Below are 14001 nucleotides of genomic sequence, written 5' to 3'. Positions count from 1 at the left end.
AATTAAGCGTTTGAAATTAGGAATAGCTTTGCTTTCTTTGTCAACGGTCACTGGAGTGAGTGGAAGATGTACCCAGTACATAAGGTATGGTTAAGGATAAACCTCAGATGTTTTTTTTGTGTGTGGGTTGTGTAGATCAACATTGCTTAAAATCATACAATTTATGTTTCCTTTTGGATATTATGTTGTTCTGTGGTGTGCGCTTGAGTCAGTAACAACGTGGCTCCCTGGCTTAAAGATCAGGAAAACTTTGCCTGTAACCCCAATACTGTGGGGGCTTTGTGGACTTGTGGGATTTCACAGGCTTGAGCAAGTAACCGGAGAGATTTAAACGCTGGAACTTTGAAGCCACCCAGAGGATGTGACTGGATGTGATCATCTTTGCCAGGTTTCCACAACAACGGCCTCTGTTTGTGGTCCCTGAAGGCTGAGAACAGAACAGAGCTCAGAACCACATGCTGCCATGTGCACGTGCACAGAGTGTGCTTGTGTTTTGATAGCCTGTTGAGGTCAGAAGTAATTGCCATCATTAATTGTGCGCGCCCTTTGAGCGGAGTACGGAGAGGTGAGTCGCTAATCAAATGTGATAGCTGCTGGTAGAGGTTTTGCCGCCTGCTTGTCTGTGCTTTGAGTCACTTCCTTAGCAAAACGAGCTTTGTTTTTATTGCGGGTGGGGGGAAGCCCCCCTGCAGGTGCTGGGTCATGACCAATGCAGAGAGTGTGTGTGTGTGTGTGTGTCATTTTTGATGCTGGATGATATTTCTTGTGATTCACTATTTAAAGCCACGGCTTACGCATTGATTTTGCAAAATTTCTTCAGCCATGAGATTTATACACGGGGGCAGTTAATATGGTATTAATAAGATTTTGTTTCTTTTAAACTTCCATAAAACACCGTCATGCGGCTTAAATACACAATGCAGGCCAATACACAGGAAATGACTGTACCTTACAGTACATGCTGCCCATATCTGCTGTGTTTGGGCCGTAGAAGAGACTACCAAGACTGCCATGTGTCATGACTGCTTGAGGGAGAAATGTCTTCCTCTTTCCCCTTTTATCCCTTGCTTTTCCTTCACTGCTTCTTTCTGAACACCTGCTCTCTCTCTCTCTCTCTCTCTCTCTCTCTCTCTCTCTGTCTCTCTCTCTCTCTCTGTCTCTCTGTGCTTGCCCAACCCTTTCTTTCAATTCGTCCATCTCATGTTATGTCTTCCTTTCTCTCTCTCTGTCTCTGCAGAAGGAGTTTGCGGCGCCCCCTCCTCTGCTGTTCAGGAAGCTGAGTAACCCTGACCTGTCCCCTGCGGCAGGGAAGACCAAACTGCAGCGGCAGCTCAGCCAAGATGAGAGCAGAGCGCGGAGGAGCAGTATGGCTAGCGGTCTGACCGGTGAGACCAACGACACACACACACACACACACACACACACACACACACACACACACACACACACACACACACACACACACACACACACACACACACACACACACACACACACACACACACACACACACACACACACACACACACACATCTTGGGCTTATGGTGTGTGTTTTCAATTTAGTCATGTGTGTGTGGTGCTCATGGGAACTCTCATGACCTTCAGGGAAGCAGCTCCTGCCTCTGTCCAGCAGCATGCACAGTGGGGTGAGCCATTTGGCATGGCAACAGCCCGGAGAGCCCAACAACCTGGTGCGCATGAGGAACCAGTCTCTCGGCCAGTCTGCTCCATCCCTCACTGCAGGACTGGTGAGTTATGTAGCACACACACACACACACACACACACACACAGACACACGAGTGCAATCACACACACACACACACACACACACACACACACACACACAGTCTCATACTTATGAAACGCTGGCTGGGCTACTTCTAAAAGACTAACCCAACCCGCAAGTGCCTTCTACAGTCTCATACTTACTTCTTTTATCTATAGAGAAATGCTGATTTGCTATACCTTCCCCCTGATGCAATACATGTTAATGAACCTGCTCATTGGCATATACCTACTCTGAACTCTGACACTTGTTGTGGTAATAATCCCAGACATGCAAGCATGCACATGCACATGGTTTTGTATTCATACTGCACACTTCCTCTTGTACGTGCAGAATTGTCTTAATTTTGCAGGAGAGTGTAAACGCACCCACGCAAGTAGAAAGATAGCAAGTAAACACTGATTGTGTACTTTTAAAAGCTCTTCTGAAATGCAAAACACAAACAGACCCACATATTTAATCAATGTGTGGAAGCATACCGCATCTGTTTTGTTGTTGATACAATTTCTAAGCAGTGTTCGTGGGCAGGCAGACACACTCTCAGCTGGTGCTTCAGCCTGTGAGTCACTGAGATCCGCACCCATTATCAAAACTGCCAATGAGTTCACATTGAAAACCGAGTCAGAGGTCTGTACCCAGATCAGTGTGTCATAGGCAACTCTGACTTGGGTACAGACTGGTTAACCAGGAAGTGGTTTAACTCAAAACATGTTGTGTCATCATCGCCAACCATACACATGACCTGAATTTCCTGCCCTTTTCTCTAGTTCCTGTTTTGATGACATATTAGTACATATATGTTCTCTAAACATCAAGACCTGCCTGTTATCCTCCTGAAGGTTGTGACCATTATGCTGTGATTTGTTTTCACTTCAGGAATAGTTATATTATTCTAGCTTAAAGGGAGTAAAATATGTTACTCTTGGACAACATGCTATAATTTAAGTGCTGAATAAACATGCCTTGTAGACAGACAAAGGAGAAGGATGAACATGCAACATTTGCACATGTTGTTACTCTAGCTGTTGGGCCAACTGCTGCATCTGCTGGACAGTCTTGGTTTTGCAGCCTAGTGATTCTTTCATTTTCAAGTTTCTGTTAAACCTTCAGGATTAGCTTAGTATTTCATCTAGAGTTTATGGCTATGATCCTTTCATTTGATGGAAAACAAAGATGGTACACCTGGTTTGACAACTTGTGAATGTGTGTGAAAATGTGCTTCTCCGCTTGGTTTAAGACATATGACCCTCAAGTATAGACCTCTGAAGTTCGCCTACAAAAAGGAACCAAAGCTGCCATCTTTGTCCACAGAAGGAGATTCGGGTGTTAACTGAAGCTATCTATGGCAAGTTGCATAGCAAGCTAGCTCTAGAGTAGCAAAAATCTAAATTTGCCGTCTCAATGTACTGAAGATCACACTACTCATTTGAAGGCAGAGGACAAAAGTGTGTTGAGCAAAACGTCTGCATTTCAGACTTCTTCGTCCCTGTGAGAGTTTAGCTGGTGCGATAATTCAAAATCCCCATGTTATTTTCCCATAGGAATAATCACAAGATAGCTTTTTTATAGGTGAACTTTAGACATCTACGGATAGGAAAATGGCTCTGGTGACTGCCATTACTTGCCAGTAGGTGGCAGCATTGTCTCATCATTGGAATCCTCTAATATTTGTATCTAACAGAGCTATTTCACATATTTTCCAAAATGCCAGGAAAAATGGACAGTAGTACATGGTATTTGTTTTTCTTCTACAGATTTTCTATGAATAGTTGTTTGAAAAAAAAAAAAAGTCTGAGAGTTATATTTGACATGAATCCCAGCATTTTTCTATGAGAATAAAGGCTATGAGAGCTCTTTGTGTTAACCTGAGGAGATCATTTATATTTATTCTGTTGAAAAGTAAGCTTCAATAAGCTTACATATTTTTCTAGTACTGTAGCACATTGATGAGTCTCACATTTCGCAACGTGCTGGTGCATGGTAGGGTTCTGGGCATGTATTTCCTGTTGTTGTGTTTGATCTAACGTTCTCATGAAGATTTTCTGTCAGCATGGAATAAAGAGAGTCAGGTTTGCCAGAAAGTGTTGAAGGCTTCTAAAAATCATTTATAATTCTTCACCCTCCCTATTTTATCATTGTGCGCTTCTGTATACAGGAAATTTGAGCATTGGACACCAAATGGAAAATATGATCTGTGAAGCTATTTTGGTTGAATAAATAACCAGAAGTTTATTAAATTTCCTTCCCATTGCTTCATACTAACAGCGCCCTTTTACCCTCATCTGTCAGTGTTCTTGGCAGAAATGAGATGCGCCTCAACAGATTTGTGCTTCTCCGTCAATGTGTTATGTTTATGTGAGAAGCTGTAAACTGCCGTGACATGGATTCAGAGCAACAATATAAACCTTATGAATTCTATCCATGTGGTCACTTGAGCCAGAGGCCCATATTTATCTCATTGGCTTGAGCCACCTCTCATGAGGGCACCCTACAGGCACTCTCCATCGTATGCCCATGGCTGAGCTGACCCCCCACAGTTAGGTTTTCATCACGTCTCATGTCTGCAGGGAGGTAGGGCTGGGCAGGCAGATGGTGTTTACCTATGATCGAGCAGTGTGGGGCCTTGAGCATGCACACATGCACTGGGTTGGTTTGTGGGTGGGTGGGTGAGAGGGAGCGGTTTTGTTGGATGGGTGTTGGTGTCACAAAACCAGACATCCTGCCAGGGCTCTAATGACTTGTGGTCGTGCATTCTCAGGCTGTTTACCAGTAGAAACTCGCCAAGGTCAGTTAGAGGGCACAAGCTACAGAGAGGTGAATCCTCGGTCAAGCTCTCTTACCAGTTGCAATTCTGTTTATGGTTGCTAAAAGCTAATGTACTTACTCAGCAACTATAAAATCCTCTATAACCTGCTTTTGATAGTGACTTTGCTTTTGATGGTAAATAGTTGTTGATTGGCCGCTGTATGAAATCCCCTACCTATAGAACTAGGAATTGAACATCTCTCCTGTGCATATAATGAAATTACTACTACAGCTAAATCAATAATTGTTGACTACTGTGATCGTGTTATGGTTATTTGCTTGCATCATTAAGGATGTTGTTGCATACGTTTATTTGCTTATTGCATAGAAAGTAGTAGATCTATTTTTGCTGCATTGAGAGAAAAATTACATTCATGGCCGAAAACATTCAAATGGAGCATTTCACAAAACCCTGGTCTCTGTTAAGAGGGTTGTCAACTAATGGATATCAATAATGACAGTAATTGTCACTGTTTGCCTATGGTTGATATGTACTGATTACAAAGAATGTTGATTACTTTACTGCATCAGAGTGCTTAGCAATGTCGCTAAGTGATTTGAAACGCTAGGACAAATGACTTCAGAAACACTGCATGAAAAATGTGGGATAATAAACTCAGGAAATTATCTTCTGTTGCAGTTTGGTTTGTTTTTTTCTGTTGAAATTTGGTTGTTTTTTATTATATCCTGTTTCATACATATCGTCAGACGTAATCTCTGAACAATCAAGTCAACTGACAAGGTAGTATTCCATAGTATGATTTCATGTCATTAGTCTATGACAATTTGTGATTTTCTCTGAGTCGGGGAGAGCGGAAGTTGTCCGCTTGGTTCTGCGTAGACGGCTAGCCAATGGCTCTATTACAAGTTAGTTAATCATCGAAGTGACATCAAAACTGTTATGTTAAGGATAAACGAACTTGGATTGGATGACATAAAGATATTAATAGCTTTTTACATCCAGTGGGATGCTTCATATTACAGATGGGAGTTGGGATTTGACAGTGAAATGTTCAGGTGTATGGCTGAGGTCCTTTCAGAAGCCTTAATATTTTGCTATTCAACAGTATGTAAATATGCCATTCAGAAAGAAATGTGCTAGAGGCTGGAATGGGCGTGGAAGAGTGTGGAATTAACATTTGATTTGCATGTGGCGGAGAGAAATAGGGCCTGGAACAGACGTGTCAGGGAGCATTGTTGTTTCTGCCTTGGCTGATTTTTTAAATATATTTATTTTTGTCCTGATAGTCTTATAAATCCCCCACCTCTCCATACGTCCTCATTAAAATCTGTGGTGTGTCTCAAGAGATCTGCAGCAACTTTGAAATTGTAATTCACACAGCAGACGCTCCAAGAAACAAACTCCTTTCCCATTGTTGCACGGTATAGGGGTGCAGGTTCCTGTGTTGAATTAGTTAAATTTCTCTTTCTTTCCCTTGTTCTTGTTTTCCAAGCGAAGTAGGATGCTTGAGAGTATGAGGTGTTAGCATTGTGGGAAAAGATTCAGTCTCTCTACTTATGTCCTCCCTCTTAGTCTGTTATTCTCTATGTGCTCATTCATACTCTTCTCCGTGAGCAAAACCGCATATAGACGGATTTGTTTGGGTAGGCTGTTGTAAAATGGAGCGATGATTTTGGCCTTTGGGCCCTTTTGTCTGTCAGCTCATTTACAGTGTGAAGGAGCCTGGGTGCAGCTGCCTCTCCTGCGCCAGTCCAGTGTAGTGTGCAATTAAATGGCCTCGGGTTGGTCTGAACAATTATACAGACTTGAATAGTGTGGCCTCCAGAGACCATACAGCTGAAGGCCTCACTTTGCATTTGAAGAAGAAGAAAAAGAAAACGTGATTACAAAAAAAATTGTCTCTCTCTTTTTTTCATGAAGCAGACTGATGGAGACTGATGTTCCTATGACATATTTATTATCTGGGATTGGGAGTCGTCTTTCACAGTAAGAAGTGATGTGAGGCTCGCGTGTTCCTTTCTTTACACAGGGGAACATCACTCAGGGCGGATTTGCAGATTGAAGCGTTCTGATGTTGTCCATTATTAAAGAAAATGGCATCCCCCTCTCCCCTAGTTATGAGTCAATAGAGAGATTATTCCAGCATCAGAAACAATAATGTAACCATGTTCTCCCAAACCGCAAGAAAGATGTTCTAATTCCTAGGGTGTCTTTGCCTCTGGGGCTAAGTCACTAGACCAATAAAAGCCTATTTGTTTTCGTAATGTGTCTGTTGCCTTAGTAGCAGTAATGTCTATGGTAGTGACAATATCAAGCCAGCATTATGTGTGTTTTCAGCAATTCGAATTGTTTTTATAACCTACTCTACTATTCTAACCTACTAGTCTATTCTGATTTCTTTATTCTCTCATAAACAATTGTACGTAGGATGGGCTTCTGTTGTCTGTGAAATATTCATGGGCTCACTATGAATAATTTCGTGAAAGGCCTGCCTCTTATCCTAACCAGTGGAACTAAAGGCGAGCACTAAAGGGGACAGCTGATTAGGTGACATGGGTGAGAGTCTGTGTAGATAGATGTGTGTGTGTTATGTCTGTGTGCATAGCATTTTGACAATCCTCGACATGCATTGGTTACGATCCTATTTTATTTGATCAACTGTGTTTAATGTGCTATTATAGCCTGGCTAGCTCCACCACTTCTTAATGAGACGTGGTCTGGGAACCAAACGTTCTATTTCCTCGTATTTGAAAAAAAAAGCCCAGATCCGTTTATTGGGCGCCACGGATGTCTGTCAAATGTGTCTGTGCATAGCTCATCATCGTCTTGCTTTCCCCCGGTTCTGTGATTGGTCCCCTATCTGAGGCAAAAATTAGGGCGGTAGTTTCCAGGCTGCCTTAGCAGCGTGAATCAAATTGCGCGCAAGGCAGCATGGGAACACCCCGGCTAGTGCTATTACACCATTTCCTTGTGGTTTGTTTTTGTATATCGTCACTCCTATAATGTTGCTCTGATGTCAGTGTTTTGCATTGTTTTCTGACCTCAGAGATGCCTGAAAATAAAAAAGCTGGGTGGGGATACTGTGACCCAGTCTGTCCCCTCCAATGCTATACAGTACATTTGCAGAGATGAATATAGCCCAATTGTAGCCAAATATAACGTATAAATATCACCTACTAACGTAAAATTGTATTACCTTTTAGTATTTCAGTATCAGCAGAGTTCATAATTCATTGCTAAAACAGGACGGCATAGGCTATACCTGGTGTGAGGAGCTGCTGAAGATAGCTACACTTAACCTAGATATAAGCCCTGTGCTGTATAGAGATGAAGGAGGGTGGGTCATTGGTACGGTTCTGTTTGAAATAATAATAATAATAAAAAAAACTTGTCTATATTAAGTTGAATTTTATTCAAAGTCAGAAGGAATGCAGCACAAATGTCTATAGAGCGTTGTGCAATGTTATGCTGATGTATCTCTGTTGTTGCCACAGGTGTTCTCGTTCTGTGTCGAAGAGTTTTATTTATTAACTTTTATTGTAGTGCTGAAACATTCAGCCCCAGTAGCTACAATGATTGAATTTCCAGTTAATGTTCAATGTCCTTCCTAGATGCATATGTGTTAATTACATTTAGAGAAATTGAATTCTCACTGTAATGTAAGCTAGGTTACTGTTACCAAATGAATAGGTGTACTTTTGTCTACTCCAGATAACAGCAGAAAGTCTGTGCGAGAACAATTACCAGTGCGATCCTCATACTTAAGCAGCCTCTGACGTTTTACACTCACACTCTCGCTCTAAGCAGGCCTGAAAATCTCTCATCCTCACTTACTCAGTCTGTTCCAGTTCTTTTATAAACAAAAATGGAATAGCCCAGTTAAGAGTTGGAAGCTCTCATATGTCTATTTGAATACGTTTTCAGGGAATGAGAACATTTTTATGGAGAGAGAAAGAGAAGTGCAGACAGCTAGGAACCTGCTTAGTCTCGATTGTCCACATTTTACAGTTTCCCACTGTTATTGTTGTTCTCTCCCACCACACTGTGATTTCCTATGTGATCTGTCCCCTCTGCCCTCTTCCCCTCTGGCAGCCTGGATAGCTGGTCCTATACAGCAATTTAAGATGCATATGAACAATTAAGAGGCCATCACTTGACTTTATGTATTTGGCGCAGGAAACTCTAAACTGGCAACAAGCAATATTGCTCATGGATATTGGCTGCTTATTTAACGAGACATCTAGTCCTATCCACAGAGTTGTTGCTTACTAGCATGCCAACTAGTTGCCAATAACAACAACAACAAAAAAGGCATCTGAATTCCTGCATTCTGTTAGCCTAAATACGTTTTCTTTACATAACAGCATGTACAGTACCATTTTGTAATGACAACAACCTGTGCTGTTTGAGCTGATAATTATAGAACACACGACTGGGTGGGTAAGGAAATGTTTGTGTAAACCTCAGATGCCTCACCCACAGTGCTAGGGACCTTTTTGCTCCCAAAGCTGGAAATACTGTCGCAATCCTTCAGCTGTCCTTGGTTGACTACAGTGTGAAATCAGAGTGTATACTCACCTCTGGAAAGTGTATTAGTATGTTTTTATCAGTGCGCCAGGAAACTTCAATTTATTGAGCCAGGTAACATTTAGCAGGTTACTACGTCAGGAAATGACCTTTAGTCCAAAAGAAAATCTAGGCTTATTTGTATGTCAGTTTTTGCCTCTGATGCAAAAGATCCATTTTGATTCAGTTTATGGAATAAGAAAGTGAGTTAGTTTCTGTGTCTCTCTTGTCTGATATGTATCGTCTTCTGGCTTGTCTGTTTTTTAATGTATTACAGATATACTTTTAGTAGTGTGGACTTAAGATCTGACCCCTACATTCGTTGCTATCTCACGTCTAACAAATTTACCGGTATATACAACGAGTACCACCCAGTTGTGGATAGTTTTATTGTTGCACACAATGTTCTCACCTTCTTAGTTTTATTTTGGGGCTTTTTAGCTTTCGTATCATAGGACCGTGAAGAGATAGTAAGACATGAGTGAGGGAGAGAGATGGGGAGTGGGTTTTGGAAGGCTGTACTTGAACTGGTTACTGGTTAAGGCTTCGAGCTTGTAACTGAAGGGTTGCCGGTTCGATCCCCGACCAGTAGGAAAAATGTGGGCGGGGGGGGAGTGGTTGAGCACTGCTCTCCCGCGCCCACATCCACGGCTGAAGTGCCCTTGAGCAAGGCACCTAACCCCTCACTGCTCCCTGAGCGCTGTTGAGCAGGCAGCTCACTGCTCTGGGTTAGTGTGTGCTTCACCTCACTGTGTGCTGTGTGTGTTTTACTAATTCACGGATTGGGATAAATGCAGAGACCAAATTTCCCTTCCGGGATCAAAAGGGTATACTATACTACTATATACTACTACTACTACTACTACTACTACTGTATACTATACTACACTATACTATACTCTTATCTCGGGCCATACCTGAACTTTGATCCCTGTGGGTTCTTGGTACGGGACACCAATGCTACAGCTGCTCTAAGACGTCCCTACTCACACCTTGCTTGTGTCTCTTTCTGTATGAGGTTTTCATTATCTGATGCCCAGTCTATCCTTATATGATGACTAAACATAGTTTGTGTCAGGTACCTTGCACAGGTTGTTATGAACGCTACTACATACCCGAGGCTGTAATGCGCATGCAACAGTTATATACTTTCTATGGCAAGTTGGCCTGGAAGAGGCACATACATTACCCTATTCATTATTAATGAATAATGTTCATTAACGGTCGAATGAAGAAACACAATTTGAAGTTCCGAGTGTGCCACAACACTTCTGTTAAATTTAAACCCTGCATTACTACCACATTATGGATGGACCCTGAACACACGGATCACTAGTATTGGCACGTTTCAATGTCTCAAGGACCACTTTGACATTTTGCAACAGACATTTGGCCTGCTAAACAAAATGGGTGATGATGGCCAATGAACATTTGTCAGCCAATGCCTATGTGAATCGTTAATCTTCATGACATTTTGCTAGCACAATTTGCATTGCCACAAGAAGCTTTTCACCCATTCAACCAATCCAACAAATCAACATGTTTTCCTTCAAAATTCCTTTTGTCTGTATATCTGTAGGCCTATGTGACATTTACAAAGATCTAATGGTTGTCTTTCACCTGATGAAGCCGTCAGATCATGAGACCTTGTGCTTAAATTGTGGCATTAAACTCGACGAAATTGTTTCAGAAGTGTAGCAATCTTGTAAACAAAGGTTTAAATGCAGTTGTTTATTCAGTTCCAAAGAAATACAGGTCCATGCCGGATTAGTGATTGTATTTGTATGCCCGTGTTTTAGGGACATTGGAAATGGGCTTCATTGCTCTCTTGGCCAGACTGACCTGCAGAGCAGATCCCAAATATGGCAAAGATTCGAATGGGTATTCCCAGGCTAAGGTTTTGTATACAAGTCAAAATTGGTTTGACACAAGTTTATCCCTTGTAGTCAATGTTGAATGGATTTTTTCGAATGTGTCGATTTTCCAATGTCACACAGGGAGAACAGTACATGGGAACTTCCAATCTTTGCAAATTAGCACTAGTCTGTCATGAACAAGAATTAATGGATGAAGTTGATCATGACAGCCATAACCTAATAAACTGCGGTTACTGTAGGCCAAGAGAACGCCATCAGATTCACATGGTGAAGGTGTGAATCACCCACGTTTTACCCTTTCGTGTTCGGACATACCTTCACCCACATAATCTCTGGACATAATCTCTGGAGTACTGGGGGGCTGGTGGTGTAAAACCTTGGGTGATTTCAAGGTCAAGTAATTCGGACAATTGTGTTCACACATGCAGCCCACCCGTGTGACATCTGGATCATGTCTGGAGTCCAGTGTATCTCTGAAAGTGGCGAAGATAATACAGATTTTTTTTCTAAATCGAATGTATGTGTGTACATTTTATGCTGATGGGTGGGTGGGATGACTTGCAGTAAGAAATGGGAACGATTTCCTACAATGCATTGTACACCACTGGTAGGCTCTAGTATCTCTATCATTATGTGGGTTGTACTGACACCGTGGTCATACGGTCTCTTCTGGATTCCATTCTGCTTAGTATGTGAGATCATATCTTTTTCTCCAAACAGGGACAACAGAGACTAGAGGGTTGCCGTGGAAACAGTTGGGGCAGAAGTATGAATTGAAATGAAAGGAGTTACTTTTGTCTGAGAGGTGTCTGTTTTCAGCATTTCTTGCCCTTCCTTTGCGCTGTAAATTGCAGTGTAATCAACAGGAGGATTCATTTGTGGTTATTTGGCCAGTGTAGGAAGGGAGAGGCGTTTACAGATTGGAAAACTTTGCTGCGTGTTGGCATCACAGTACATGCAGCAAAGTATTATCGGTCTCTATTATCCTATCCTAAATTGGCAAGTGTGATAAGCAGGAGACTGTGTACAGGACTGAGCAGCAGTCATATTTCATACCGCTATGCGGTACATCTAGTTTAAAATATGTTGATGACTGATTTTAGTCCTGTTACATGCTTGTTGACACAAAGCAGTAAATGAGTGCTCTCTTTCTTATAGCATGAAAAACTACACACTGGTGGTGGTTACAGTACACCCATATTATATGTACTTTGGTTAATACTGATATGGTTACTCCCCAACTGCCATTTTGTGTTGTAATGGAGACATTTCAGGCCTTTGGATTTGTGCACACCTACTGGCTGCAGTATGTTATATGCAGGAAAGATTCTGCATGTAAAACCATGGGGAAAGGTCGTTGCTTATTGGTACGATGTTACTACCACACTTTTCTGTTTCCTTCTTTGTGATTTCCTGCTGTTAAACTAAATAAGGCTGAAATTAGGTTTGGTGTGTTTCTTATGCAACATCTGGTGGTGGGTATAATAGACCTACAAAATGTGTGTGTGGTGTTTGTCCTCGGTTATTTATTGATTCTGGTTGTGAGCTGCGGTCTTGTATAAGTTCTGTGTTACCTCTTTTTGTAAGTTCTTGAAGCAGGGTAACCACACCTGACTCTCTTGGCTGAGAGAATTACCACTGTGGTTCACATAACTGGGTGGAGGAGAGAATTTCATAGTTACATATTCCATTATTTCATTTGAATGTTTTTTGTGTTTAATGAAGAGTGGCAAAACATCAAGGATCATAATTCATGCTGAAATTAAAGACAGCTGGATTTATGTAACCAATTTGAATGTGCTGATGATAAATGTGGTTTATTGAGTTGGATTGGTACTAGACAAACAATTTGTTCATTTTCATTTTATGTTTGTTAACATTTATTTTTATGTTACTGTGGACACGGTTGATTGAAACGGAATGGTCCACTCGATAGATCGGCTTTAGTCAAGCTAGTATGGCATTTATCTCAGAGATCATACATGCACACATATTGACTTTTCTGTCATTTAGTTATATGTCAAAACCATGCTTTCAAAGATGTGAAACTTACTGATATCAAGGGAAATGCCACTTTTGTAAGAAATGCTACCAATAAATGCAAACGATACAAATTGTGCTGTTTAACAGATAACTATTTCCTTCTCATCAATGCTCATCATAACATTTCATCAGGTGACAATACCAACAATCAAACCAGTCAAAGTCAAAATGAATAACAAAGTGTCATAAACAGGTATATTTAGATTATTATTGTACAATAATGCAAGTCTAAAATATTAGAGGGATTTGGTTGGTGTGGATGCTGCCAGAATGATGCTTCGATTAAAACACGGGAATCCAGTTTTTCCAGTTAACTTGATTTTATTTTCCAGACTACTTTCTTTGAGTGATATTGTTGGTGTCTACAAACAATCAATCAACAAGGCAATCTACACAATCATAAGCAATGGCAATGATTTAAACAAAGGAAAAAAAAATAAGCAAGTGAACACATACTGTATCACATAAGCTAATTAAATCCACATCACTCACTCCTATGAGCTTCAATGTGAACAGTTGAACATAGAACAATGCTGAGAGCACATGGCGTTCACACTAAAGCTCTAAACAGAGCGTGTAAGATACTTAACAAAAACTACATTTAAGTAACATGGGAAAATATAAGCTTACAAAGTCACAAACCCAACAGTCCATTCAAGCTGGATAAGGAGGGAGCCACTGCAAAATCAGCGTAAACTTCGGACTCGAGTGGCTTATTGCTTAAGTGTCAATTGCACTGAATGGTGTTACGTACATGGGCACCGTGCGGGACATGGTTACCTTACGTTACCCCGAAGCTGAGACACTGGAGATTCTGGTTAATTAACCAATTAACTGCAGGTGGTGAGGAAGGGGCCGTGTCTCAGTGTGGCAGAGGGAAAGCGACAGGGATTTCAAACAAGACTATTCAATTTCTGTAGTCGTACTCATTGATTTTTTTGCACATTTATAATGATTCCC

The 14001-nt window shown here is 41.3% G+C and overlaps 1 protein-coding gene across 7 annotated transcripts in view; it reads left to right on the top strand.

Annotated features, from left to right (window-relative positions):
* The window catches only part of mast2 (microtubule associated serine/threonine kinase 2), a 122306-nt gene that overhangs the window by 27486 nt on the left and 80819 nt on the right, over positions 1 to 14001 (top strand). For all 7 annotated transcript variants that reach the window (XM_062556339.1, XM_062556333.1, XM_062556340.1 and 4 more), the window contains exons 2-3: positions 1238 to 1385; positions 1607 to 1749. In XM_062556339.1, coding sequence (XP_062412323.1) covers positions 1238 to 1385; positions 1607 to 1749 — 291 coding nt within the window. The remainder of the gene's footprint in view (positions 1 to 1237; positions 1386 to 1606; positions 1750 to 14001) is intronic.

The sequence above is a fragment of the Sardina pilchardus genome, chromosome 15 (assembly GCF_963854185.1).
Source record: "Sardina pilchardus chromosome 15, fSarPil1.1, whole genome shotgun sequence".
NCBI classification, from domain to species: domain Eukaryota; kingdom Metazoa; phylum Chordata; class Actinopteri; order Clupeiformes; family Clupeidae; genus Sardina; species Sardina pilchardus.
Note: the sequence above shows the minus strand (reverse complement) of the source record. Positions and strands in the feature narration are given on the sequence as shown.